Raw genomic sequence first — 26,983 nt, forward strand, 5'->3', positions numbered from 1 at the left:
AGTATGACAGAGTGCCAAATGGGTCGTAATGCTTGTTGGGGCTAAGGTGGGGGTTCTTGGAGCGATAAGATAACGATGATGCACTAAAACCCAGTATTATCTTCCAATTAACAGGGGGAGTACATCCCTGTACTTTAGGGCAGTTGTAAGTATGAACTGTTTCTGGTAAGTTGTAAGAAAAGGATGTGCATATACTGATACTGAACTCTAGGGAGCTGGCATAGTATGTAGGCGATAAGATAGAGATGTACGATAGACACGCGTTCGTCGTGAATTGACCAAGAACAACAGCATTCACATTCGCACTTCTATAAATTTGCAGGGAATATCATTTGAAGTATCTGTATCTGACGGGGCGCATATTCCATAAGTCTCCATTTAATTAGTCTTCGCCACGCCTTCAATGATCGGTCCATCAGCCTCGTTATCATAGTGGGCTGGAGCCTCTGGAACCAGCCGAATGAGAAATGCCATGCAGGGAATCGTGAGAGCCAACAAGGCGCAATTGACATAGAATGCAGTTCTAGGGTCGCCGCCAGTTCTTGAGTTGATGCCATAAGAGGTAGCCTGGCCGAGAGTTTCGAACGCACGGAAGAGACCGCCGGTGCGAGCATTGGCTTTGACGTCGGTAGAGAATGTGCCAAGGATCCAGTATAGAGACAGTTGGCAGAGATATCCGGTGGTGAAGCTATGAGTACTAAGTCAGTATATTGCTTGTATATATCTTGGGGAGTCCTGAGTTTTCTTTGGAATCGAGACTTGCATGAAGAGGTAAGGAAGGTATGCTTCAGCCCAGCGATGAGTGTTACTAGAAATGGTAAGGTCAGGCACTACGCAAAGTGGAGACTTGAGAAAAATATCTTACAGGCCATAATCCAGAGCAAACTTCCCGCGCCCGAATTTATGGTATTCAATTCCAACCCATATGAAGCCACCAATCTGGGGAATTACCCAAAGTGCAAAAGCGATGCAAGCGCGCTGCATTTGAGACCACCGCTTCACGTCCAAGAGTTTTCCATAGAGCATCACCATCGGGATAGTGATACATGCTGACGGTGAGTTAGTGCTGCATTGCCCAGGATTGTGTTAAAGAGACTTACGGGTGATGAGAGATGATAGTGCGCGCGCTCGAACGGAGAAGTGCAGCGATAGGTAGGTTCCCATGGTTCCACCATAGAAGAACGAGTAGAATGCTGGGATGAAGACAAGCCACGTCTGGGGATAAGTGTTAGCTGTAGGCACCGGTACTCACTGGGAGAATTGTTACCTTTTTGCGCTGGATGTGCTTCCCCAGAGCAGCAAACTCTCCTCCCCAAGAGAGGCCAGGGGATGTTGCAACCTTGGATCCATCACTTCGTCTGACTTTCCTGGTGGCTGAGAGTAGTAGTGCCCAGAGGAGTCCAGTACATTCTGCGAGAGACCTGGTTAGAGATTTTCCGGCCGCTATCTGTGGGAATATAGTTACCAAATCCGACGAATATTAAGTATGTCGACCACGCAATGGAGCCCGCTGCAGATCTAGTATAGTTTGTCGAGAAGTTGATCGCTCCGCCAATTATACTGCCAGAATTCCTCATTGCAGACCAGATGCCTAGGAAGAGGCCCCTATCGTTTGGATCTGGGTATGAGAGCATCGCAGTTGTTTCGGCTACATACAAAAAGCCGCTTGCAAAGCCTCCGATAATCTTTGGAAATGTTAGTCGAGTTTCGCCTGAGCTTCGAGAACCCCGAAGATCCAAAACCGAATATAATTACCTGTGCTGTCAGGAGATACCAGTTTACACCGTATCGTGCACTAACATAGTAACCCGAGCCAGTGAGGGGCATGGAAAGGGCAGCAATGACACATGCCCATTTGATCCCAATTTTGTTAATCAAAGGCCCTCCGAAGAGGGTAATCATACACCCAGTAGCATATTGAAGAGAGTTTGCGAGATTTCCCAACCAAGGGGTCGAGAGTCCACCACCACCTAGATTCGAGATGGCGTCCGACATGGCGGGACCAACGAATGAAAGACTGCGATTGTGTCAGCCGTGCACTGCGAACCGTAGCCAGGTAGTATCTTACGCTCCAAAGAGGACCATCTGGAAAAGAACGCTGCGCCAAAACTTTGCTGATTTCGAGGCGGTAAGGTACGTTTCATCGATCTCGAGGGGAAGGCCCCACTCGGTGTTCTCAGCAGCAGCATAGTTGTTCTCGACTTTAACGGCGTCGACTTCGAGATCGGTTTCTTTTTTGCCCGGTGAGATTGACATTGTGGGGGGTGGGGAAACGAAGAATGCTTTAGTTCCAGAGGTGGGATGATGGTGGATGTGTGGATATGGGGCATCGTGTATAATATATATACAGAAGTTTACACTTCGAGATCAATTGACCAATGGTTGGCTATTTCCTCACTTCAAGGGACAATCTCTCACATGCTCAGGAATGGGTTCACTCGTAGATAATGCACCCTACAAAATGGAGGTCCTTGTGTTATCGGTGAACAGTGAAAAGTGGAGCCGGCAATGCATGGCCGAAGCATCCTGGCATCGAGAGATAAAGAGAAGACCGGCCCGGTACGCAAAAGTATTGTCTCCACTAATGGTCGGCTCACTAACTGAAAATGGAAAACCTGAGGAACAGACCACAAAAGATGTCCCGGCGTTATACAGAATGGCATTTGCAGCTAGTGATAACAGATAATGTTTAAGTTTTGCTCCATTTCACGATTGGCAAAAGACTCTTCCCCGAGATTTCCTTCAATGAAGACGTTCTCTGTTATTCTCTACGCTGCGGGCCAGGTCAACCTTTTTCGCACTGGAATAACTAATTGAGGTCCGTAGCAAAAGCATGCCCCTACAAAAACACAATCTAGCGAATTTTTGATTTCCTAATGATTAAATAACTATACGTCAATTTTATATAGGGTTTATAGATATAATGAAAGAAGTAAACTTATAATAATGAAATATCTTATATAATTAAAAAGATATTTAAAAGATATTTATTATTAATTTATTAACTTTTAATTTTTTCCCAATAATATTTAAAGTATATTCTATATACTTAACAGATTCTTTTTAAAAAGAAAATAAACTATTTTATAAAATGGTTACTTTTTAATTAATTAATCTATTTTTATATAAAGCGTGTTTTTGTGCGGGCATGCTTTTGCCAGGGACTTCGGTTAACTGCAGGGATTCATTTTTGCAGCCATGTTCTTTTCCATACTCGTTCGGCCGGGCTCACCTGGTTCTCGCTTAGCACGCTTACCAGGTGAGGGAGGGCAATACGCAAAAACCAGCAATACGCAAATGTAAAACCCCACCAAAAATCAATTATTCGCGCATGATTTTGGGAGCAACCGCACGTAATTAATAACTCGTTAAGAAGTAGAAATAGTTTCTTAATACTAAAACTTCTCCCCTCTAAAATTTAGAGCTAAAAATCCATGGTTGCGGGGGGTGTCAAATTTCCCCATACAAATTTTTGCGGTGATTTGCGTATTGCTGGTTTTTGCGTATTGCCCTCCCTCACCGGGTAAGCGTGCTAAGCGAGAACCAGGTGAGCCCGGCCGAACGAGTAGCTCCTCTTCAGGGGTCTCAGTTCAGAGTTGTCCACGAACGATATACCTACATTGTCCCGTCTCCCATGAAAGCAGTCGATCACACTTCGTAGACGTTACCCAAGTTGTCTGCTGCCCTCTGGCTTTCTCAGAACTACTATTCCAAATTATGAAGTGTACTTGCTTTCTCAGAGCTGCATTAACCCCGAAAACTCTCGGCTGTGCTACTTGCTGTCTGTCAGCGCCCTGCGTAACATCAAATTATCTACAAGAGACTCTCCCCCAATTCACACTTATGAAAGAGATTAGAGAAGATATCGGCCCTCTATCTCTCAGTGAGTATAAACAAAGAAAACATTCTTCCTATCCGTCTGATCAGCAAACGCCATCTTCTCCCTCAAATCCAGCTTCTCCTCCTCACTCATGCCCTCCAATACCTTCCTATTCCTCTTGTTCAACATATCGTTATACCACCTCAGAATCAAAATCACAAAACACAAGATACCCAACGTAGCGATGATGCTAATCTTCCCAGAAATGTAGCCAGGCGCTTGCTTGGCTTGGAAAGTCTGGGTGCCGAGGATATTGCCAGTTGCAAAGGAGACGAGGGTGAGGGCGTTGATGGTCACTTTCTTTGTGTGGCCCGCGATGTTTGAGGCATTCCAGGCCAGCATCAACATAAACGCCGCGCCAAATGTACCAGTTAAGAAACTTGCAGCCAACAGCCCAGCTTTGTTCTTTGGGACACCATTGGGGTCAAGCCCGATCATGAGACCGGCACCAAGAATGGTGGGAAGGATACAGAGTAACATGACGGATGACCTGTCTCGCCATTTATCGGAGAAGTATCCAACGCCGAGGACGCAGATAGCGCCGATTGCTCCACTGGGTGCACTCAGAATGAGTGCTTGACGAGAGGAATAGCCGAAGGTTGTGAGGAGGATACTGGAGAAGTTTGAGAGGCCGCCGTTGGGGATTGAGCTGAGCATTGTGCAGAGGCAGACGAGGTACACTCGGACGTCTTTGAATGTTTCGAAAACCTACATATCATCGGTTAGAACATCTGTTCAGTGTGCTCGAGATGGGAGAGGCGTACCTGTGCCTTCTTCAAGTGCGCGTTCTGAGTTCCGCTCTGATTATCCTTCGTTCTCAACAGCGCAGCAACCTTCTCCGCATCCGTGAACCTCCTTGCCTTGACCGGAGAGTCAGGCAGGAGAACGCACACCAGCGCCCCGACGCAAATAGTCAGGGCCCCGATAGCAACGAAAAATATCCTCCAGCTCGCAAATTTCGTGTTGACGAAGCTGACGCCATACGCGAGTAACCCACCAAAGATCTGGGTCAACGAGTTGCATACATAGAACCAAGATACTCGGCGTCCTTGCTCTTCTTTCTTGTACCACATTGCGATGATCAAGACGAGAATTGGCGCCACGCAACTCTCGAAGACGCCGAGCAGCGTGCGGCAAATCGCTAGTCCGGCGAAATTGGTGCATGCTGCGTGGCAGCCGAGGATGAAACCCCAGAGCATGATGTTGATGCCAAGGTACAAGCCGAGCCTAGACATGTGTTGGGCGAGGTATTGAGTGGGGAATTCCGCTGCGAGGAACCCTGTATCTCATTAGTTCTGCGTTCCTTTTGTTGGAGGTCAAGTTCACCGATGTAAAACAACATCGAAAGATCCGAATAATCCTGCCCCACAAGATGCGTATCCTTCCTGATTCCCATAACCGCCGTATACGACAGCGTTGTTTTGTCTAAGAACTGCAGGAAGTACACTGCAGCCAAAAGTGGGGCAATCGTGAAGTCGATCTTACGGAGCAGTTTTTTCAGCTGGACCGGGTCTTCGAGGATTGCCGTTCCTTCGATGGCGATTACTGCTGCTCGGGGGTGGTTTGTAAGAAACCCAAGGGCCTCGTCGGCATCGATGAGGTCAACTACTGTGACAGTCGCTTCATCGCTGGTGACGGAGTCCTGCCGACCGTCAAGGCCTGCGAAGGGCTTCTCGGGATCGACTTTTGGTTCAGTTGGAGCTAACATCTTGATTGCGATTGAAATGCTATGTCAAGATTGAGATCTGACGAAATTGGAAATATATATAAACAGAGACATGAAAATAATTCCAGATAAAGGAACCAACAACGGACGTCCGAGGACTTCTCGACATCATTCCATTCCAAATTCATTGATAACAGCAGTTAGATATTACACTCGATAACCAAAAATGGACCTCGTCGTCGCGGAAGCACTTACCCGTCCACTGCTCGACGTTTAGTCTGCGATGAGCCGGGGTTCCTATGCATGGGGGGAGACAATCTTTACAAATACATGTTGATCGTGATAAGAGAAGTGAGTGACGTTGAGAGAGCAGCTGCCTCATTGGGAAAGAAGTAGATTCGCGGGGTAGAGTGGCGAATGGAAAGTGGGAGCAGACATATATTCACGTGACTGTATCTTGAAGAAAATCTTTAAGTTCATCCTCCAATTGGATTTCAATTTGTTGATTGAAGAAGTGTAGGCAGAAATCCGACGAAAAGGTGAAGATGTGGTTGCGTTCCTCCTTTTCAGTTCGCCAACTTGGTCATAGAGGACCGCACTGCCTCCACCAAACCCCACCAGACCCCGGGATCGCTCCAGGGGCCTAAAATAAGGGAAATAAGATTTCGGGGCTGTGCTCGCGGGCCGCACAGGGCATTCGGGTTGTTTCGTCTGAAATTTTTAGCGACCGCAGGTGCCCTGCCACCAACACGGTGAAAATCAGCCCAGCATTCTATTCATAGCCTTTCGACAGCATACAATCCGATTATCTGGTAAAGATGAAGAGCCGCAGGCGGCTCGGGACTAACAACGTTTATCATTTGAATCCAGAGCCTCAATTTCGCGTAGAATATCCTGAGCCATTTGGTCAGTCGAGGCTCCGCAATCATCAGAGGAAGGAATTCCCTTCGTCCGCAGCCAAGCCCAGTACGAATACGGAGTATCTCTGTGAAGGAACATACACACACTAATTAGCCATGTTTTTCCAACTTTGAATACACATCATTAACTGGAGTCTCGTCTTTTACTCATATTTCCATTGTTTCTTCTCATCTCAATTCTTTGATTTTGTCCCAACTATTCCTCATTTCAATTTGATACCTACTCCCATCAGACATGTGATAATCTGCTTTCACTATCCGAATTCACCAATCAAACTACATGACTCTTAATTCAAAATGAGGCCAACTTTTCCTCTTGCTTACCGACTCTGCCACCTCAAATTCTGATTCCAGCCCAACCTCTCTCCCAACCACCCGAGCCGCACGCCGAGCCCGACGGACATCAAGAAAGGTGCGGTGTGATGGATGCGAGTTCGATTGAGCATGTCGTGTGGGGTGCGGGTGCTGTGCTTCTGATGGGGGTGGGGAATGTGGGTATAATCTATGGACCTGTTCAGTTGGGAGGCAGAGGTAATAGACGAAAGGAGGTGTTCCGGATCAATGACCGTTGAAGGAGTTTGGGCATAGGAAATGAATTTAGGGACAGCATATTGCTTGAGTTCTGGTTAGCTGGATAATGAATTGAATAACCATCCCGATTTTGGTTTTATTTTACAAATGACCGCCTGATGAATCGTAATGTTTGACTTGGGATAAGCTTCTTTTAGCTTCTGTATCGAGACTTAGGACGTGAAAGGCCAGGCCTCGCTTAATTCTCGTCACCCCCTATGTCAACCTGCCCTCTTCTCTGCACTAAAGTCATTACGATATGCAGAACGGAAAACAGAAAGTCTAACATTTGGAACAGGAGGGACAGATCCAATCTCTTGGAGCAGAGATTTTCAGTTGAAACGTGTATGACTTTCCACGCAGCCACGCAGACGAGATGGGGCCCAAAAGGCAAAAACGAACACTCCAAACGTGCTGAGGTCAGACTTCCCCAATCCTGCATCCTGAAATCTCCACTTTCGCACGAGAACTTTCCTCCTCCGGCTGTCTACAAATCAATACTGGAAGAACAGAAATGTGAAACCGCAATGAGAACTCCACGCATCAAAACAATTTCAAACGGTTGGGTGGAGATACGGATACGGTACGCAGCGCGGGAGACCTCCTATTTTCGCAGCCTTTCGCCAGGGTCCTCGTACAACTGCGGCCGCACCCGCAATACTTTTCAGGAAGCCGTCAGCACTTTATCTTGGCGAGGCTGACTGGACGACGTGGTCCTATGGGGTCTTTCTTAAACTACGGCAAGGCCAATCAGTGCATCGTCAGCCCCTGGCAAGGTCGCTTTGGTCTTGGACTCTTGAGTCAATATTTCCAGGGGTGGCCCGTCCCATGTGCTGCTGATGCTCGCCGATCAACATGCTGGAATTTCCACTAATAATTTTAATAATTCAACAGCACAGTGAGAAACTTCACTGGCCAAGATTCTGATGAGAGTTCAGCAAAAAGCGAGAAGAGAATTGAATCTCAAGAGAATTGATCTTCAAAATCCAAAGCAAAAGAAAGAAGAGAAACATCGTGGGGAAAGCTGCTGCGGCCAGCGTTTAATGCTCAAGCGAGCAGCACTGCCGTCTGACTGTGGCTCCGCGGCACAGTCAACCCCGAACACAGCCCACCAATCACTTTACTTTCCTAAGACTTTCCTAAGAAACGAGCCAGTCCATAGTGCACAACCTCTGCACAGTGTGACAGAACCAATATCGAATTTCACAACTGCACAGCCGCGTCCCTCAGCAATCAGAGACGCGGTTCCTCATATGGACGGTAAGTCCCATCTCCTTCTCTCATACCTCAACGATCCTTCTGCACGCCTTCGGTGAGACAACGCCCAAGCCGTCGCCATGGAGCCATCTGCGTCAATCCGATTAGAGCCTCAACCAAAGGCAAGGCGAGCCAGCAGAGCAAGCCTCGAGCCCCTCCCCCTCGAGCCTGCTAAAAACCCAAAAAGACCCAGCAGCGCGAGTCTCGAGCCTTCCATCCCGTTCTCGCCCTCCCGCGTCTCCAGCGAGGCACCGGAAGTCGTTCCAGGACAACCGCTGCCAGAACCCTTTGTCTATATGACTTATGAGCAAGCAAGGTCGAAGAGGGCGAGTTCGGAGGGAAGCGAGGATCTCAAGCCATGGGAGGTGAGGGAGAAGGAGAAGGGGAAGTTGGTTCCTACGCCGCAGATTGCATATGATCAGACTTCGTTAGAAGATATTTCGTACCAAGAGAAGCCTGCTCCCAGACGAAGAACATTTGGGCTCCTTTATGTCACCATATTCGTGGTTATTGCGTTCTTGGTTGGAGGAGGCATCGGAGGAGGTGTTGGAGGTGCGGTGGCCGCGAGCGAGAAGTCGAAATCAAGGTATGCTTACTCTAACTCTGGCGAAGGGGGGGAATCGGGACTAACTTGGCTTCGAAGTACACTCCAATCCAGCGGCACCGCATCCGCATCTGCAACGCCATCTACCTCCACCGTCATCGTGGACACAGCAGGCTGCCCGCTTGTTAATAACTCGACCTTTACCTCCACCTCCAAAACGAACTTCCTAAAGTTATGCGCTACCGAAATCGTCGCCCCCGCCAACCAATACATCGAAATATCGAACTCGGTGCAAGGCTCCTTTGATTCATGCCTGAATTCTTGCGCTGCGACGACGGGATGCGTGGGTGCGAGCTGGGTGATCTTTAGCCCGACGAACCCGAGCCGGAATTCGGTCTGCTATTTGAAGAACAAGACGGGCGTGGCGACGGCTGCGAGTGTCACTGGGGAGACGGTGGTTAGTGGTTTCCTTGCGTCTGCGATTGGATTGTAGAATATGGGATTGGTGCATATTTTGGAAGGAGTTCGGACATAAAAAGGTAGCATTGGTGGTGTTTTGGAGCATTTGAGCGGTTGGCATTGACATTGGCATCGGCATCGGCATGGGCGTGCTGTTGTACAGAGAGATGTTCTTTTGGTGATGAGATGCTATCGAAGAGTTGGACTCGAAGAACAACTTATTGCTTCGGTCGAATGTATAAGTATCATGCTTGTGTTCCTCTGCACAGAATGGCTTCACTGAATGCGGGTTCCGATCCGCAATATAGAGCCTGCATCTGCATCAGCGCTAAAACCTGCCATGATATTTCCAGCATTTACCACACATTTTCTCATCCCTACACTTTTACCTTGCCAACCGCTTATTTGTGCAAGATGCTCACAGCGAAAGACCGCGGTTTATGAAGTCCAGAGTTGTTTAGTTGCATCCTTCCTTCAATTGCTCTTCAATCACTCCTCATCGAAGCTCAACTCGTATTGTCGGACCTGGAAGGCTTCCATCGACTCGTCCAATCAATCACAGCAAGCACTCTGAGAGCCGAGGCTTCATGGCGGAGGGTGTTTGTGGTACAGCCAGCTGTATATGATTTTCAAGTCCTTGGGCAGATGGCCATTGGGTACGCACCTGTGATCAGGACTCTGAGGCGCCTTGCTCGTCCATAATTTACTGAGGGGATGAGGATGGGAACATTATGGGCCGTCATGATCGATGAGCTGTGGCAGCGGTGTTGCAGTTCAACATTTGGCATATGCCGACATATGATTCCAGCGGATTTGAAAACTCACGAGAGCTTCCTGGATATGTTAAAACGGACAGCTGCAGAGACACGTGCCAGTGGAGACGGAGAACACGAGCAAAGCCTCGAGAACAATACGAGCCATAGGAGGGGAGGGATTGAAAGATTCAAAGAGGAGGAAAAGATGGAAAATCTGCTCACTTTGGCATTCACTCATATGACGATTCGGCTCAAACGTATTAAGACCGAACCCCATTAGTTCAAGAGTCTCGGATAGGAGAAGGTCGATCTGCAATCTGGGGACGGGTTTGAGAATATGAAGACATAATGGCCTCTGGAGTTTTTATCTGAAGGTGCCGCATTTGTCCGTTTCCCCCTCGGAAATGGTCCAGGTCCAGAGGGGGCAACCTCCTGCAGCCTTGCCGCAGGTGGCTGCCTCAATGCGCAGCTGGGTGCATAAGCGCTAAAACCACAACTCACCGATATTTTTCAACATCGCGAGCCTGCTGCACCTCTACACCCTCTCATCCACGATGCTCACAGCCGGAGATCGTGTTCTATCGACCCCAGAGCTTTTCATCTGTATCTTACTTGAGCTTCCACAACAGACTCTCCTCGTCCAAGCCCAGCTCGTTTCTCGTACTTGGAGGAACGTTATCACAACCTCCACACAAATACAGCAAAAGCTCTTCTTCACCCCGCTTCCCCCTCTTTCCAAACCCCGCAAACCACAGCAAAACCCCCTTCTAGTCCCTCGGTTCAGGCCCTGGTTCAAGCATAAAGAGTTCAAACTCAACGAGTGTCCCTACCGCAATGATTTCAAACCCACGGAAGGCTGGCACAGATATAAAGATCTGCGGGAGCTGGAGTTCCAGTGGGAACTCGATGCAAAGACTGCGTACATGCGAGCTGAAGCTTCGTGGCGCAAGATGTTGATTGTGCAGCCTGCTGTTTGCGATTTGAGGGTTGTGAGTCAGGTGGGCGACTGGCTGGGGCCGGAACGTCTTGCTGCTTTACATTTTGAGCAAGGATTGAGGATGGGTGTGTTGTGGGATATTACTATGGATGAGTTATCGCGACGTAGGAGCTCGGAGTTCAATGTAAGTTGGTATAGGAGACCGGCACATGAGGAAAGCGTTGGCAAGAGGAGGAGTGTAGATGTGGTTTGCGTGGGCTGCATTGCGCCCCAACCTCAGGTCGGCCACTTCTGCGCAAAGATCTGGGCCATTGAAAGGCGCGATGAGGCGTTAGACGCTGGAGGGCGTACGAGAGACCATATGATCAATTTGGTAGTTAGTCATAAGACTCTCAGACGGAAACCTGTCAAGGAGACTCATTTGTTGAAGAGCCTGGGACACGAAAAAGTCGATCTGCAGTTTGAGGACGAGTTTTAGGATTTGGTAATATAGTCAGCTCTCCTGCCGAAGAAATGCTCGCGGCTGTCGGGTAGAATTGTGTCAGAAACATTCAGAAACAATATGCAACTTTGAATGTGGTGCCCACAATAGCTCTACTCTCTGCTGCTCTCCCCGGCCCCCTCTACCTTCTTCCCAATAAGTCGAAACCTTGTCGTCAACCTCGCCTTCCCATCTTCAGACATGGCCCCAATATCACCCGAAACGATTTCGAATCCCGATCCCTCCGGTTCTCCCTCCGTCGTCCCAACGCCCCCAAGTCTTCCTTGTACAGCTGCTGCCGTGATTCCCCTTACTTTGAACGCATCGTGCAGAGTTGACCAAGTCCAAATGTAGCTGCTAGGCGTAACAAATGCCACGATAGTTTGCCTGATGTTGAATTTCTCGTAGCGACTGAGTGTTGGGGAGGAATGGCCTCAGAAAGAGGGATAATGCGTGGGGAATGCCTTGCTCGACGAAAACAGCGAAATAAAAATAAGGACCGATGCGACTGGGAGGATTCAAAGAAGAGTCAGGCGACCGTACAAGAGTTGAGAGGTGATTCTTTTTATAGTTCTGGATAGGTGTGCGTGATCCTTTGAAGTTAAAGCTTGGTTCCAATCGGGGACAATTGCTCGTGCCGAAGAGACCCAGATTTACATTCCTTGCTGTGAAAAATCTTTAGACGACGACCTTCTAATATGTTGTCAATTTTTGGGCAACCTCTCTCTCCTCTGAATTTTCTTTCGGAATGAGGAACATTAAGATCTCTCGCGAAAGTAAATCCAGCAAAGCACATCCGCAGTTTACTGTGCCATTTACCTCCGGAAAATGGAGCTCGCAAACTCAACGAAGCTCCACCGCTCACGCCACAGTTCTACTTCTCCATATCCCTCGTATGACTCGCCTCAACGCTCTCCCAATGATCTCTCAATCCCCTATAATCCTCAAACTTCTCCCTCATCCCAGCCCCAAACGCCAAATGATCGTCCTTCTTCTCCCACCCCGTAATAATCATATTCTCATTCTCCGCCCCCCTGCCCTCAGGATCAACTGTCCAACCCTCAGCAACACCGGACGGGCTCGTCCTCTCCTCCAGCATCTCCCTATACTTTCCCGTAATCTCATTGTGAAGTCTCAGATGCTGCCCACTCTTGACCTTGATCCTCGCAATCGCCACCACCGGCGCGTCAAGCGGTAAGTCCTCCATCTTTTCCAACGGGATGTGAACACACCAGCTGAAATCCAGTAGGTGCTCCTGAGGGGCGAGGATATCGGCTCTCAAATCTGAGGAGAGGAAATCTTGGTGTTGGCTGAGAGAGGTCCAGAGTCCGAGGACGTAGATTAGCGAGAGATCTTCGATGGATTGGTAGAAGCGGGAGTGTGTGGGGTGGATCTTTTCGGCGAGGGAGGTGCGGACGGTTTGTAGACTGGTGATGATTGCGGGGTCTGACGGGGAGATGTTGGGTTTGATCTTTAGTTGGAGGACTTCGAGGACTGGCATTTTGAAGATGGTGAAGAAAAGCTGTTCGAGGAAACGAAATTGGCAGGTGCGTTTCCTTTTGACTTGGATCGAAGTTGTGGATTGTGGTTGTTCGAGTTGGGGGTGGGGCTGGAAGGGGTGAGGCTAATGCAAGAAGAACACGGGCCGAAACTTTGACAGTGTGACGCACACGTGATCACCCCCTCCTCTAATCAAAGAGCTCTCCTTTGTTTGAGTAAGTGCTCTAGATTCATGTTGGACATTTCTTAAGCCAACTCGTTGCTCGCAACATGCGGATAAGAGTAATTCAAATGTGCTCAGCGTTTGGCCGGCTCAATACTACATACTCCTAAGCTACTAATCATCTTAGAGTCTTATATTCTTTCTTATTTTTAAAAATTTGTAACTGTCTAGAGGGAGTTCGAGTATTGGGACTTCCTGAAAACATGGAACTGCCCTTGAAATCTAGGTATCAAATCCCCTCGAACCTCAAATGACATATCACGTGAGTGACTGAAAGGTTGCGCAACTTGAAAGCGCGGCAACTAGCGGGAGCCTGAGCTGAGCAGCAGACGTAAGCTCATCAGATTAACTGTTGGCTTTACTTTTTCCTCGGGCTTCAACACTAAACCCAACCTAGATGCAGCCAAAATGGCAGAAACTGGAACCACTCCCCTCGTCGAAAATGCTGCCCACGTTGAACATGTCCCAGCCTCGGCTTATTTCCATAGAACCATCCAGTGTGTCAAATGAGTAGAGTAGTGTAGAGTAGTGGGTCCTACTCATACTCTACTCAGCCAAAATATGTCCTACTTATACTCTACTCAATACTCAATGAGTATATACTTGAGTAACTTAAGTAGTTTGAGTTTTCCTTTGACACACTGGAACCATCAAGAGGCTCACCATAGCTATTCTCGTCGTTTCAGTCGTCGCCCTTCTCAGTCTCCTTATCTGGTTCTTTCATGTCACGGTTTGGTCTTTCAGATGGGTTATAGGTTGCCCCCAAGTGAAATTTCTGAACTTGTTCATACACATCTCACCCTCGCCGCCTCTCACTTCATCCCACACATTGACATCTAGTAGCTACTTATCGCAACCTTCGTTGCAATTATCAACCTCAATATCAATGTTCCTATTCTCTTAGACCTTATCTTCCTTGTCCTTCTCCTTGGCTTCGTCCTCATCTCATGGTCTTTTGGTCTGATTCTCGGCTACCTTTTTATCGACTTGTGCAGGATTGAAGTCGGGTACCGGAAACCTCCAGATCGAAAGATCCCTCCTCCAGGTTGCCCTGGCCGGAGGCTAGGGGTGTGGATCCTAAGTGGTTTTGCATTTGGGCTTGGGCTAATCATTGGGTATGTTTCTTCTTCGCATTGTTTCCCATGCGTTTTTTATGTGTCTGCATGGCGTCGACCTAGGGCTTTTGCACATTCGGAAAATCCGGGGACAGGAAACTTCCGGGCGATATCAATCCTCGACGGCACTAGGTCGAAAATAGACGTGGTCGAGAAGCCGACTCGGCTATTTCAGGGAGGGCGGAGCACAGAAGAAAGAACTTTCCGCGGCCACTCGATCGAAATAAGTCTGACATAGTGACACTGCACCTTCCTATAGGTGCTGGCCCTCGCAAGGCTGACAAATGTCGGCCGACTCTATTTGCCAAGACCTTAATACCCTTAAAAGGAGCCGTGAGCCTTAGTTGCATAGCTTAGTAGCGTCGGCTGACTAGAATCTTAGAATAGCTATAAGCCTCAACTTCATAACATCCTCGCATATCTCGGGGCTGTGAGGCTATTGCAGAAAATTTATAAATGATGAAGAGATCCTTAAAGAAAAACCATCATTCCATTCCAATATCTTCAACTCATTCACGTCTCATTCCATCTCATTTCCGTCTTATTATCTTTAACTCGCTCAAGTCACTCGCATTCTCAGCCAGTCAAAATGAAATTTTCCACTGCCACCATTCTACTCCCATTCTTCGCTCTAGCCAACCTAGCTGCTAGCACGCCCATCTCCCCCCGACAAGCTGACCCCAGCTGCGGGCCGTTGTCCAAGCTGGTGGCACAACTAAGCGACTTCGAAAAATTCTCGACCTTCATACTTAAAAACGCACCCCACGATCTCCAGAAAGCCATTTCCGACGCGCAAAAGGGTGTAGCTTCAATAGTTTCACCAATCGACCTTTTGAACCCCCAAGTGCAGTCGCTACAAAACACCATCTTGGCGGATCTTTCGACAGTGGGTGGGGGCTTCCAGAAAGCTACACAAGCAAACAATGAGGGGGAAATTGTGGACATTGCCGTGGAGATCCAGAAGATTCTATTTCAACGTCTCTGGCCTGATGCTGTTGGAATTACTGCTCTGGTCCACACAATCGGTGATTGTAGCTCGGGAGCTCCTCAATCCTAGATTCTGCAATATGTGCCTAGGTATATAGATTGTACTTGGCATTTTCAATGTGCAAAGGGGCTGTACGGTTTACAATAACGGATGGGCATTAGCGTATAGGGGTATTTGGCATGAAGACCTAAATAGAGCGTGATAAATAAGATTATATTTCACTACTCTTTATCACGGCACCTCTGGAAAGCGCGATCTCGCTTACAGGGGCCTGGAATCTTGACTTCAGTTAGCCTGTACGTGACATTCCTACGAATATATAAGATCACTTTAAGTCTCTCCTTACTAGCAACGTGACCACTATTACCACATCATCTGGGAATATTAACCTTATAAGCTTAAAGGGGCTCGGACAAACCTTTGCCCCGGATTTAGTTAGTACGACAACGCATTAGTCAATAAATGATTTGGTGAGTGAATTAGAATAGTGTCACGGCGGCATCTATGCAATGGCCGGAGCACAAAGTTCAAAGAATCTCATGTATTGAAATACTAAGCTATAGAGTAAAGAAGAAGGGAGTGCCTCGACCTTTAATAGTCCTTCGCTGATCTCTAGCTTACTCTCTCCTTTCGGTCGCGTTTCCTCTCATGTGGTATTTGCGGCAGATTATGCGGGTTGCCAGCCGTCACAAACAGCCTGCAATATTTGCTAAAAGTATAACCTTTGAAGATACTTATTATGAATTGATTCGTGTTTCAAGAACTTCAGCACCCATAAATATATTCAGCCATAGAGACTGTTGCATTCGAGAAAATACACAGTGAAGTTTCCTTATGGAGGTATTCGCAACTTTTATTGAGAACTCTAATAAATATTACGCTGTACTTGCACCGAGGAAATCCCTCCCACTCGTTCAAGCTTCTCGTGCCTTGAAGCATGCTTCGAGATACAATTCTTTAACATTAAACACTTTGCATCATCCAAGAGGGTGAGGTTGCTAGAAGACACTCAATCTCTTCTACTTGAAAGTGCCTCTGCCTCCCCCTACCTTTTGAAGCAAGCTTACTTTTTACTTACAACATACTAATTACGTTTTCTGTAGAAGATAACCCATCTTTATATCACCTACAGTCAAGCACAGTCCACGGAGTTTGTCATACTATCCAGTGAGTAACAACCTCGAGAATTCCCATTGCTCCCCTCCGTATGTTTTCCCAAGCAGTAATAGCAAAATGAAATGGAATATTACTGTCCAAATAGTTCGCGGTCACGTTCCTTTTGCGGGTCGGTCCAGTACTTGTCCCACCACGGTTTGTCTCCCGAGCCATCGGCAGGCGGCTTTCGCAACTCGAGTGGCTGAGCGGCAGTAGCTTTGGCTTCCGAGTCGCGAAACACATAGTGGTCGAACATGGACACAGCCTCTACCATATAGCTGGTGGCAACACGCTGGTCTCTAATCACGAACAGATTCTCGGCATTTTTGGTATCCGCGGCGACGGAGAAGTTATACGATCCCGTGTACACGCGGGCGGTAGGCTTATTGAAGTCGATGACGACGAATTTATGGTGCAAACGGGTGCCGCTACCTCCAGTTGCCTCCTGGCTAAATGGTGGTGGTACGTCTTTTAGCAGTGCAGCTGGGAAAGCGATGGGCGGATTGCCGTTGGGAAGCTGGATATTCAAGCCGCCAACAGTCTTGTCGGAGAGGCCATAGACAAAAACATTGTCCTCACTAGTCACTTTCGTAATGGCATCTAGAATTGCACCCTTCGTTTCATAGAGAAAGGCAAGGGAGTAAAATAGGCTCGACTCGGCGCCAGAGATGTCGTTTGCGATCTCTTGTAGTTTGGCGTTGTGTATACTGTGAGGCGAAAAGGTGACTTGAGCATCGACATTGGTGAAGCCAAGGTTGTTCCAGTCCGCGGAGGCTGTATTGTCGAACCCGCGAGTGCTATCGGGGCTTGCCCAGAGACTGTTAAAAGCGTCACTAAAGATTTTGACTACATTTGCTCCCTGGACGACGACTGCATTGTTATTTTGGACATAGAGACCCCGCCAAGAGAAATTAGTCGATCCGCCAATGGCGATCTTAGTCTTGTCACCGTCCACGACTATTAACTTGTTGTGTTGCAGGCCGCCCATGTGCTGGCGCTGAATATTGTTAGCCCCGACCGAGTCGGCCAGCATGGCTGCGGCTTTTGTTTCAGAGGCGCTGGCAGGTTGGTGCGATCCAGAGTCGTCGATGATGATCTTCAGACGCCCTTTGAGCTGCTCGAGGCGAGAGACAACCTCCGGGTCGTTGAAATCATAGGCAGCGACACATACCTGTGCCGTTGAGTCGGCAATGGCAGTATCAAGGGTCTTGAGAATGGCGCTCCGGGCTTCGAACCCCATCCAGGCGAGGGCGGTTTCCTCTTTTGGATCGGTGGATTTGAAGGTGATGCCTGCGTTTGCGGTTTCCGGGAGGAGGGTGCCCACCCCACCGTTAGTCCCGAACCTGTCGACGAAGGCCTGCGAAGAAATAAATCCACGCGTGAAGCAGATGTTCAGCTCTCCAGAGTAAGTCTCGGCTTCGAGCTCGATGCCAACTTCCTGAAAGTCGCCATAACTGATGATGCCTTTCTGGTCCATGAAAACTGAGGTGACACGATAGGTGAAATTGCCAGGGGTGCTGGCATTCATCGGGAAATGAGTCCAGCGGAACTTCTGGAACGGCGAGAAGCGGCTGGAGAGGGTGTTCGGATTGAGCTGCCCGCTTGCACCTGGAAATGCGATACGATTGCGGAGGGCATAGAACTGACTGGCCCCGGGCTCCATATACTCAATGGCAAAGCCAACGAAGCTGTCGGGTGGGGTGTCTTGCTTCCAGTTCATGGCTAGGAGGCACATGCCTTCTCCCCGGTAGCAGGTGAGCGTGAAGAGGGCTCTGTCAATTGTACCACGGACGATGAAGTCGGGTGCGAATGTGTTGGTGGCAGGCGTGAGAGTGGTGGAGGAGGCCTTGGTCGTCTCCTTTGCCTTGCCCTTTCCTTTTCCTTTTCCTCTTCCTATCAGAGCATGTTTGTCCTTTGTCACCGCCTTCTTCTTTGATACTGCTGCTGTTGGCCTTTTGCCAGGCTCTTTCCTGGCTGGCATCTTTCTGGTTCTTGCCATGGCTTGAGAGGTTACACTAACTCGGGTCAGTGCGGTCTAAAACGTGCGGTACTGTGCAGAGTAGACAGAGCATATGGGATGCCTCGTCGCAGTTTGATGGAAAGGCGTGGATGCATTTATACCTTTACGATGTCATGTTCGGAAAGAATTGAGGATGCAGGCCGGGTGTTGACCTGACAGGGAGATTAGCCAAAAGGTATGGAACAGAGACATTTAAACCCCCAAAAGAGATGGGTAAGAGCAGACATCTGACCTGAGGTGTGCCTGAGTTGCTAGTGACCGGCTAATGCGAGCTTGTGAGACATTCCGGTGGGATCACAGAAAAATCGTTCTGCTCTTTAGGACTTCATGCAAATATTCAAGTAAGTGAAAGTTTTCCACTCACTTCCTCAAGGCCCAGCACTCACTACCGGATCCTTTTTCATAGTTGTTGAGAATGACGGTAAATGGTAAGTGACAGCAAGAGGACACATAATTACACGATCAATAGAGCCGAACGTAGCCTCTGCTAAACGATGGCTTCTCCGCATTCAGCGTTATGCAGCCTGCCAAGACGCCACGTTCGCCTCGTTTTCTATCAGAGCTAGTTGTTAATTGGCTTGTGTTGGGTTACCGAGTTCCATTTGGTAAGCCGTCACATTTCGTGTTGATGGTAGCAGCAGATGAATATAACCAATACATTTTCAAGAGGGTTAAAACTTGGACGAGAGTGACGAGGCTTTTGCAATTTTCAAAAGATCGGAGTGGTATTGAGTCAGTTAGTCTAGCACGGGGCAGAACCCAGAGAGGCTAGAACTTCCACGGATCTCAGTCTTGGCTTGTCTGGGCCCATTAATGTCGTGATGTCTGAGGTGAGGGGTCTCGTCTGGCTTATTTGAAAGTGTTGAGCAGCGAAGTCCTGGTGATATGGGTCCAATAATAGCGACGACCGAATGCTAAATTTGAACGAACTCGAAGATATGGCACCTGGCAAGGACGGCGATGTTGAGATACCAGGCAATCGTATCATTTATGTACACCTATTTCTCAACGATGTACGCAGTCCTAACCCTCACACACAGAACCAATGTCTCGCCATATTTTGAGAATATCTTATCGTATAAAGTGACAATAAACAAGTTGCTGACAATGACTTCGAGATCAAGGTTGCAAAGCTAATGCTACAAACGAGGTAAATGAAGTGCCTAAATGACATCTCGCGCTCGTTTCCATTGTCCTAATCCTGGAATGGTAAAGCTGACCTGGAGCGGAGCACCTCACTTGGCTTGTGGTGCCCATTTTGACGGAAAATTGAGCTGGGAGCAGGTATTGAACAGAGTGGAATGCTGGCGAGGTAGCTTTAAGTAGCAGCCAGAATACTACACTGGATTTCTGAAGTGACTGAGAGCTGCCCAGTCGTTAATTTATATCCGTGAGGAGACGCCGATTGGGAGGAGATGTGGGAGGTGTGGATGATGTCGTTGTTGCCCGTGTTGCTGAGGACGCCGTATTGCCCGCCGGTGATTTGGAGGGCGAATGTGGACAGTGGGCTGCTTATCTGAGGTCAAAACTAGAACCTCTGCAGCTGTCTAGACTCGCAGAGCGACTCCGCCAATCCACGGCCCATGGCAGAACTCACATATCCTATACATTTGATAGCCAAACATCGTACATTTCAACAACTAGCTAATATGTGTCGTTGTAGTCGTACTCATACCCGTCGGCCCGTTATTCACCGTGGTGGTCGTAGTAATCCTTGGAATACCCTGCCTCGTCGACGAACTCCCTTGAATTGGCATATAACTGGACCCTTCATTGACATTACTCAACGGCGTCTCGAACTCCGTATCCGTATCCGTTTTGTCACTCAAACCTCCTGCATCTTCTATCCCCCTCTCTTTCCCCTTCTCTTTCAAATCCTGTTCGACCCCTTCGGCGGCCTCATCAACGACACCCCACAGCCCTTCGTCGGTGTTGGTATGGCTCAAGTGCGCACTCCTATTCTTCTCCACCTTCTTCATCGCCGCCTTCGTGAGCTCCTGTCTGAACATCTTCTCCAACACGTCCTTTTTCCTGGTCTTGTGGTCTCCAATACTGATAACAATGCCCGCCGTGATGTTACACGTAATGCTGCAGCAGAGAATCACCGTCGTGAGAGCAAACGGCCGGACATGGTATGAAATACTCCACGTGCAAGTCCCCAGCGCGATTTGCAATAGCGAATGGCAATCCAATAACACTACCACAAGTACGAGTAAGTGAAGTGGAAAGGCATGATGCGTAGTCGTCTCATGAGGCTTGTAAAAAGAGTGGGATCGAGCGAACTTCTTCTGATGATGTGCAAGCTTCCTCTGCTGCTCGGGAGACAGGACGCTGAATTCCTGCTTCTCGACATCAGAGACCTGGTCCGGCTGCACGGCAGGGAGATCGTTGTGGTCTTGCAAACGTGGGAGGGCGCGTTCTTTGCGGAGACGCCAAGTTAAGTGGTGATAGTGGGCGATGAAGCACATGTGGTAGGTGTCAACTGTGCGGAAGGGGGCCAGGCCGTCGCCGATGATGGCGAAGAGGGCGACGAGGACGTTGTCGATTACGTTGATTATGTAGTCATGGCGGCCGCCGACGTTGATCCAGCCTATTTGTCTGATATCAGCACGTTCGTTCAAATTGAAAAACAAAGTTGGGGAGGAAACTTACCGATTAAGAAGAGTACCCAGATCAGGCCGAAGAGCGTGATCAGTGTTGCGTAGACAGTTACAAAGAATCCCAACGCTGTCCAACTAATTAGCCAAACCCATCGAATCGGCGAAGGGAACTCACGCCTCCTGACATATTGCCCGAATCCCTTCATCGACCTCTTAAACTTTGACCGTCTTGAATGCAGCATGTGCCTGACATGATTATTCAATTCCAACTTCTCCTCCTCAGTCCACCCGGGTAGCGTGACACCATGTGGCAGCACAGCATAATACTTATCATTCACCCTACTCGTGATGGTATCCAATGTAGCCCCCGTGTGCGTCCTCTGCGTGGTAGGCCTCTTTTGCACCTTCGCCTTTTCCTTTTCCGCTCCGCTCTCAGCATCACTGGCGCTCTCTGACTCCTCCGAATCTGCTGGTCGTCGCGTCAACGTATATGTCGGTTGTCTATTCAAATATCTCCCCAGATACGGAATAACGAGGGAATTTTGAACGTTCGTCAAAGTCTGCAGCGCCTGGACTTCCGGATCTGCAGGAAGGTTAGTTGGTAGAACAAGTGGGGATGAAATCTCTTACCGACAAGATCTAGAATATCAACCAATTCGGCGTCGTATTCCTCCCCACGTTCTCTTTCATCCTGTTGTTGCTGTGTTTCCTCCGTCCGCCCAATATTCGTGCGAGCCCTCCTCAATGGTCTCCAACTGCTCATGGACGCTTGATTCGCTTGGCCCTGCCCTACTTTGCTAGTCTCAACACCTGCCAGTGTGTTAAAATCTGCAGCAGCAGGACCACTGCCAGTTCCGTCCTGCACGTCCCTCGTTGCCGGTGATGTAGCCTCCTCTGCTACCTCGGGCATATAGCTCGGCCGCCTCTGACTTCCGTCCGCAGCACCCACGCCCAGCTGCTGCGGCGCCGAATTGCTCCTGCTCCTCCCGCCGACATGATGCCCTTCTGTTGACACCACAAGCAGACCACTATCTTGCGCGTTCGAGGGTTGAGCTGGTTGATAATTCGAAGGCGCGCGTCGTATTCTTATCGATGGCCGCCTATCGAAGTCTCGTCTGTCGGATCCGGGAGTCTCCGTTGCTGGGGGTTGTGAGAGCTGGGAGCCGGAGCGAGGTCGCCCCGTGAAGGTACCGTTTTGCGGTGGTGATTGTTGAGGCGAGGAATTCGATGCGGGGACTGTGAGATGTTGTTCTCGTTCCATTGTCCCAATGTTCTTTCGGGCCAAAAGGAATAAATAAATTTAATGAAGAGATTAGATGGGAGCACCGACTGGCAGTGGGTAGGATGGGAGCCGTGGTTAGTTTATCTTTTCCATCTAAGGTTCAAGCTTGCACAAAACAAAGTCCCGGAAAATCCGACAGGCTCGGGGCGGGAAGGTCGGATTTTTGTACGTCATGCAGTGCACCCCTGTGGGCATGGCTGGTGTGGTGCTGAGTGAGCTGCAATTAATCACGCTGAAGTTGATGAATAATCAGGCTGCAGCGTGGTCAGTTTGAGGTGTTTTCGAGGCCTTGTGGGGAAACAAGGTAGGACCGTATTCTTTACCAAAGAAGATGTGAAGTGGCTTCATCTCAAACTCCGAGGGGAGCTAAAGCCATTTCTCAAGCTCAAAGATTGCTACTTCAGTGGATTTCGCAAGCGCAGTGCAAGGCCTGACTCGCTGCGGGGTTGGTTGGCTTGCAAGGGGTTGAAGGGCTAGAGCAGCCGAAAGACCATGCCAAGTAGTGGACATCACTTCAAAACAGCTTCTCTCTCCTTGACCTGTAGACGCGTGTGATTGTTTCAACGTCCCTGCTTCTCGTTGACTCTCCTCAGATGTCCAATCCGAACATTGTTACGACGATGGTTCGAGTCCGGACCCTGCCAATCCAACTCCACAATATGCACGTCCCTCGATATCAGTCCGGCTTGAACTTGCCTTTCAGCTGTCCACGCCGTGCTCGATGGGTCGAGATAGTTAACGATTGTGTTGACCAAACATGACAAAATGTCCAGCTGCTCCTTCGGTACGGCCTTGCTGGGAAGCAGAGTTGCAGGTGTGGAAGCAAGGACCCCATTCTCTTGCCAGCTCTGCGCCAGCAGCAATCGAAGAGCATGATCGAGTCATTAGCCCGAGAATCCCGTTCGTACGCCTCAAAGCGTAGACGGAAGAAGTGCTGCCACGAGGATATGTTTGCAGCTGTAAAGGTCGTCAAGTCGGCGGGCCATCGATGCATATGGATTTGCTAACGGCACAAGAGTGTACTGCAGGAGACCTTTGACTTGGTTGGTAGAGGTGGGTCTGGAAGCACGAACTGATCTGATGCAGCGGAGCGATGGATTACTGGAGGAGGACTTGTTCGTGGACTGCAACGTGCAGAGGGTGAAGGTGAAGCTGTGTTCGTGGAGGGGACTGGTCGAGTGGGCCATCGCGGACAGGAAGCTCGGTAGATTCGATGTGTCGGTGGAGTCTGTGGCCTAGGACAACTTCGTGCAGGATGTTGTCTGAAGGTAGGTGTTGGCTGTTCAGGGCTCTTTGGGCTGCGAGTTGTAGAAGGCTGTCGAGGCTCTCGACGTTGTCGATGCTGTCTACGTCTGCGGGTGGGCTGAGCGGCCGCTGCTGCGATGCCGATGCCAGTACTTGGAACAGGCAAAAGAGCATGATGGCGCAGCAGGCGATTTTGGTCATTGCCGAAGGCATGGCGAGTGGCCGGCGGGCCGTTTGTGAAGGTCTTGGCGAGAGTTGACGAGCTGTGTGTGAAAAGCTGGTTTCATCCCGAGTTTGAAGACAATCTAGCGCCCTCGATCATAACCACAACCTCCAATCCCGCCACTACGCTGTTCTACGCTTTACTATATCCTATCAAATTGCTTTTAGAATATTCCAATCCTTTTTTTTTTTCCAGTTAAGGAAATCCATCAGATCCTCGTGCACACTGTTCGTTAAAAATTGATGAGGCATGGGCGCTGGGAAAAGACACCTTCCCCAACTGCAGCATCGTGACTTCCTCAATCAGCCAGCAGCTTTCCCTCTCTCTTCTTCTCTTCTCTTCTTCTCTCTATCAACATCTCAGCCACCTTCCACCCTGTCCTCCCCACAGATATCATCAAGAGCCATCGCTCCTCTCCTCAAAATTCACATCCTCAGTCACGCTCCCTTGCACTGCTTCCCTTTGTCCTCGATAGGCGAAGAGCCTTCCTCAGAGGACAAATAAGCTCGCGCTGCAGAGACTTCTGCTAGGCTCTGCACTGAAACTGCGAGGATTGGCGGAGGTTTCTACTAGATAGAAGGATGGCGGGCTGTTGTTGCATTTAATTTCTTCCGAGACCTTTTTGTCAGTTGTCACTTAGCTTCCTCGTTCGCTCCAAGTGTCCTCGATGCGGCCCCTCGGCAAGGACGCTACTGGAAATCTATCAACGACTTCCGCCTGGTGAGCACTCCTTTCTTGATAGAATCCGCTTGGACGGGTGAATTGACTTGAAATAGAGTCCACACCATCCAGACGATCGCCGCGCCAACATCATCGGCGAAGCATAATCGAGATAAAGCTATCGATGACGGTAGCATTTCATCTCTCGTTCACGTGGCGTCTCTATGATGTCCATGAGCCTGCGAACAACAATTTTGAGAGTCAATACCGAATCCAAGCGAAGTCAACCGACGGTCAGGGGCTCGCTTGCTTCCCAAGCTCCCGAGCTATCCTGCCGAGGACTCTTCATGCTGTGTTATTGGCGCCTTTCCCGACCTCCCCAACAGCCAGCAGCGATTTCCATGCAACTGAACGGAGAATGCCACACTGGTTATGTCAGTGACTTTATCTTGAGTGCAACTGCATGATCTTTATCCGCTGGGCCGCACAAATTTCGTTTGTATAGGCAGTCCATCACTTGGTGAGTGGTGCAGCGGTAGAATTGGTTGTGCGATATTTGACAACTTCACTTGTTTACTTCAGCCTTTCTAATGCTTACCTCTCTATGCCGCTCCCGCACCACAAATTCACAACGAGACTACCACTTTCCTTGCACTCACACCCTTTTTAACGACCTCAAAGGCCTCCTGAATTCTCTCCAACCCTTGCCCAACAACCAACGGCTCGGGCGCATATAGATAGCTCCCCGCCTCCAACGCCTTCGGCAAAAATTCTTCGAAAATCTTCGCACCAAGCTCGTTATCCTTCAACGTACTTCCTATGATGAACTTCCCGTCGACCCCTTCCGGCATCTTACCTTGATATACCATTGCCAAAGCCACGAACTTTGCTCCCTGGCTCTTCGCGACGATGTCAAGACACGCTTCCGCCGCCGCCGTCCCATTCCCAGGAGGAGAAATATTCCCAATCGCCACCGCACCTGCACAAAGCTTCCCTTTCAGCACGACAAGGATATCTTCTACAGCCGTCGGACTGCTGTAATCGAAGGCATATCCCGCGCCAGGTTTCTTCACATATTCGAAATTATGCGGAGAGCATGTAGTCACGACTTCATAGCCCGCGGCAACACCAAGCTGGATAGCATTACACCCCACGCTAGTGCTTCCACCACAAACCAGGAGTATCTTTCCATTCGGTGTTGGAGGAACCGTAGGACATTCCAACCCGAGATAATCTTTCTGGAACAGCCCGCACGCGGCCACGGAGAGACAGGCAGGCGGCACACATGCTTCCTCGAAGCTCGTATTGTTCGGAAAATGAGACGCCATGTTGTCTTGAGCAACGATAAATAATTGGAATGCTCCTGCAGCAGTCTTCTTCAGGACATCGGGGTGTGCAAGGACTCGGTCGCCTGCCTTGAAGCGTGTAACTGCATTGCCGACTTCCACAATTGTGCCCGCGAGATCCATGCCAAGGGTTCTGGGGAATGTGAGCCCTGGGAAAAGGCCAGTTCCCACAGTCTGAATGGCAAAGTCGACAGGATTGATTGCGACGGCGCGAGTTTGGATGACGATTTCGTGGAGATCCGGGACGGGGGTAGGGTGCGTCCTTGACTTTGAGTGGGGTGGCCTTGTCGGCTACGAGCCAGGCTGCTTTATTGGAAGGATGCGAAGACATTACAGTCAGAAGCGAATAGGGGATGGGTGGTAGTTTTGATGCAATAAGAAGACTCGATACGAATGGAAAAAGAGGGAACGAGGATGGAAGTGAGACTCTGCTCAGTTCCCTTTATACATGTTCGCTTGAAGATCTCAGCTGGAGGTCGCAGGGGCCTGGACTCCACCACTCGTACTTTCAGAGTCGGGGACATCATACTCTAGGATCCTCGCGATTGTCGAGGACGCTATCGAGCATATCCTGGGGTCCAAATACGATTGAACGTCGGGTGAGGATTTTGCGACAAGCTGGAAAGGCTCCCCATGAATATGAGTAAAGGGAAGGCGTCCATTTAGGGTGGGGAGGTGGTGTCGATCAGACACCAAGGATAGAAAAGTACTCGCGTAAGTCCGCCAAACGCCGAGCTCCTGCGAAGCATCCTCTGTTGATCTCGGATCCCGAAATCTCGATTCCGAGATACGTGGACAGAGAGAATGCAACGGGGAGTTTGCTTACGAACTCTGCTGTTGGAATTGTCTGACGTTGGCGGGGGGGATCAGGGACCAAAACCTGCAACTCATTCATTGATTCGCCTAATTTAGCGGCACGCAGCCCGGGTCTTTCAGAGACTTGTCAGGGGTGTTCTCCAGGCTCTGAGCACTAAATTTTCCTTGAGCAGTACCCCGAACTTCCCCACAGGGACACGCTTATTCGCGAAAGAAGCACTCATTTTCTCCCACTCTTCCATCAATTCTCTCAACATTGCCAAGGTTATTTCCCATCCATCCATCTTTTCCCTGTCTCTATGCCTCGAGCGCCATCTTTTTACCTCCAATAGGGCAAAATT

General features: G+C 49.2%; 10 protein-coding genes across 10 annotated transcripts; 3 read left to right on the top strand and 7 right to left on the bottom strand.

Moving 5' to 3' along the window:
• Window positions 1–295: 295 nt before the first annotated feature.
• On the bottom strand, window positions 296–2,366 carry K444DRAFT_655564 (MFS general substrate transporter). Its single transcript, XM_024886019.1, has 8 exons — window positions 2,069–2,366; window positions 1,756–2,017; window positions 1,466–1,685; window positions 1,268–1,410; window positions 1,101–1,215; window positions 866–1,049; window positions 764–808; window positions 296–688 (listed from the first exon to the last, which is right to left on the bottom strand). The coding sequence occupies exons 1-8, from the start codon at window positions 2,254–2,256 to the stop codon at window positions 379–381; spliced, it is 1,467 nt and encodes a 488-aa protein (XP_024731345.1). The 5' UTR covers window positions 2,257–2,366; the 3' UTR covers window positions 296–378.
• Window positions 2,367–3,886: 1,520 nt separating this feature from the next.
• On the bottom strand, window positions 3,887–5,375 carry K444DRAFT_514348 (MFS general substrate transporter; the record flags this gene model as incomplete). Its single annotated transcript, XM_024873540.1, has 3 exons — window positions 3,887–4,588; window positions 4,645–5,159; window positions 5,207–5,375. Coding segments are annotated over 3 exons (1,386 nt in total), but the record flags the coding sequence as incomplete, so codon positions are not given.
• Window positions 5,376–8,373: 2,998 nt separating this feature from the next.
• On the top strand, window positions 8,374–9,330 carry K444DRAFT_634597 (uncharacterized protein; the record flags this gene model as incomplete). The annotated part of the gene is made up of 2 exons (XM_024883764.1): window positions 8,374–8,879; window positions 8,937–9,330. The coding sequence occupies 2 exons, from the start codon at window positions 8,374–8,376 to the stop codon at window positions 9,328–9,330; spliced, it is 900 nt and encodes a 299-aa protein (XP_024731347.1).
• Window positions 9,331–10,416: 1,086 nt separating this feature from the next.
• Window positions 10,417–11,904, top strand: K444DRAFT_129418 (uncharacterized protein). The gene has a single exon (XM_024870443.1). It carries the CDS (start codon window positions 10,606–10,608, stop codon window positions 11,464–11,466), a length of 861 nt encoding a protein of 286 aa, XP_024731348.1. The 5' UTR covers window positions 10,417–10,605; the 3' UTR covers window positions 11,467–11,904.
• A 233-nt stretch (window positions 11,905–12,137) lies between these two features.
• K444DRAFT_667509 (uncharacterized protein) lies at window positions 12,138–13,109 on the bottom strand. Its single transcript, XM_024887307.1, has one exon. It carries the CDS (start codon window positions 12,968–12,970, stop codon window positions 12,344–12,346), a length of 627 nt encoding a protein of 208 aa, XP_024731349.1. The 5' UTR covers window positions 12,971–13,109; the 3' UTR covers window positions 12,138–12,343.
• A 1,787-nt stretch (window positions 13,110–14,896) lies between these two features.
• On the top strand, window positions 14,897–15,364 carry K444DRAFT_634600 (uncharacterized protein; the record flags this gene model as incomplete). Its single annotated transcript, XM_024883765.1, has 1 exon — window positions 14,897–15,364. The coding sequence occupies one exon, from the start codon at window positions 14,897–14,899 to the stop codon at window positions 15,362–15,364; it is 468 nt and encodes a 155-aa protein (XP_024731350.1).
• Window positions 15,365–16,140: 776 nt separating this feature from the next.
• On the bottom strand, window positions 16,141–18,871 carry K444DRAFT_598059 (uncharacterized protein). Its single transcript, XM_024878516.1, has 3 exons — window positions 18,703–18,871; window positions 18,572–18,622; window positions 16,141–18,465 (listed from the first exon to the last, which is right to left on the bottom strand). The coding sequence occupies exon 3, from the start codon at window positions 18,447–18,449 to the stop codon at window positions 16,542–16,544; it is 1,908 nt and encodes a 635-aa protein (XP_024731351.1). The 5' UTR covers window positions 18,450–18,465; window positions 18,572–18,622; window positions 18,703–18,871; the 3' UTR covers window positions 16,141–16,541.
• Window positions 18,872–20,110: 1,239 nt separating this feature from the next.
• K444DRAFT_539632 (uncharacterized protein) lies at window positions 20,111–21,833 on the bottom strand (the record flags this gene model as incomplete). The annotated part of the gene is made up of 4 exons (XM_024875644.1): window positions 20,111–21,060; window positions 21,123–21,197; window positions 21,246–21,653; window positions 21,701–21,833. The coding sequence occupies 4 exons, from the start codon at window positions 21,831–21,833 to the stop codon at window positions 20,111–20,113; spliced, it is 1,566 nt and encodes a 521-aa protein (XP_024731352.1).
• Window positions 21,834–23,249: 1,416 nt separating this feature from the next.
• On the bottom strand, window positions 23,250–23,919 carry K444DRAFT_618264 (uncharacterized protein). The gene has a single exon (XM_024881280.1). It carries the CDS (start codon window positions 23,796–23,798, stop codon window positions 23,451–23,453), a length of 348 nt encoding a protein of 115 aa, XP_024731353.1. The 5' UTR covers window positions 23,799–23,919; the 3' UTR covers window positions 23,250–23,450.
• A 1,187-nt stretch (window positions 23,920–25,106) lies between these two features.
• K444DRAFT_646279 (putative quinone oxidoreductase) lies at window positions 25,107–26,350 on the bottom strand (the record flags this gene model as incomplete). Its single annotated transcript, XM_024885183.1, has 2 exons — window positions 25,107–26,117; window positions 26,333–26,350. The coding sequence occupies 2 exons, from the start codon at window positions 26,348–26,350 to the stop codon at window positions 25,107–25,109; spliced, it is 1,029 nt and encodes a 342-aa protein (XP_024731354.1).
• Between the last annotated feature and the right edge of the window lie 633 nt (window positions 26,351–26,983).

Source organism: Hyaloscypha bicolor, assembly GCF_002865645.1.
Source record: "Hyaloscypha bicolor E unplaced genomic scaffold K444scaffold_135, whole genome shotgun sequence".
Taxonomy (NCBI): domain Eukaryota; kingdom Fungi; phylum Ascomycota; class Leotiomycetes; order Helotiales; family Hyaloscyphaceae; genus Hyaloscypha; species Hyaloscypha bicolor.

Excerpts from the sequence above, each read along its gene's own strand:
- K444DRAFT_129418 (XM_024870443.1), top strand. The coding sequence starts at position 10,606 with ATGCTCACAGCCGGAGATCGTGTTCTATCGACCCCAGAGCTTTTCATC.
- K444DRAFT_598059 (XM_024878516.1), bottom strand. The coding sequence starts at position 18,449 with ATGGCAAGAACCAGAAAGATGCCAGCCAGGAAAGAGCCTGGCAAAAGG.
- K444DRAFT_655564 (XM_024886019.1), bottom strand. The coding sequence starts at position 2,256 with ATGTCAATCTCACCGGGCAAAAAAGAAACCGATCTCGAAGTCGACGCC. Across the intron at positions 2,018-2,068 it reads CAGATGGTCCTCTTTGGAGC|TCTTTCATTCGTTGGTCCCG; the intron begins GTAAGATACTAC and ends ACACAATCGCAG. Across the intron at positions 1,411-1,465 it reads CTTAATATTCGTCGGATTTG|AATGTACTGGACTCCTCTGG; the intron begins GTAACTATATTC and ends GGTCTCTCGCAG.
- K444DRAFT_618264 (XM_024881280.1), bottom strand. The coding sequence starts at position 23,798 with ATGACCAAAATCGCCTGCTGCGCCATCATGCTCTTTTGCCTGTTCCAA.
- K444DRAFT_667509 (XM_024887307.1), bottom strand. The coding sequence starts at position 12,970 with ATGCCAGTCCTCGAAGTCCTCCAACTAAAGATCAAACCCAACATCTCC.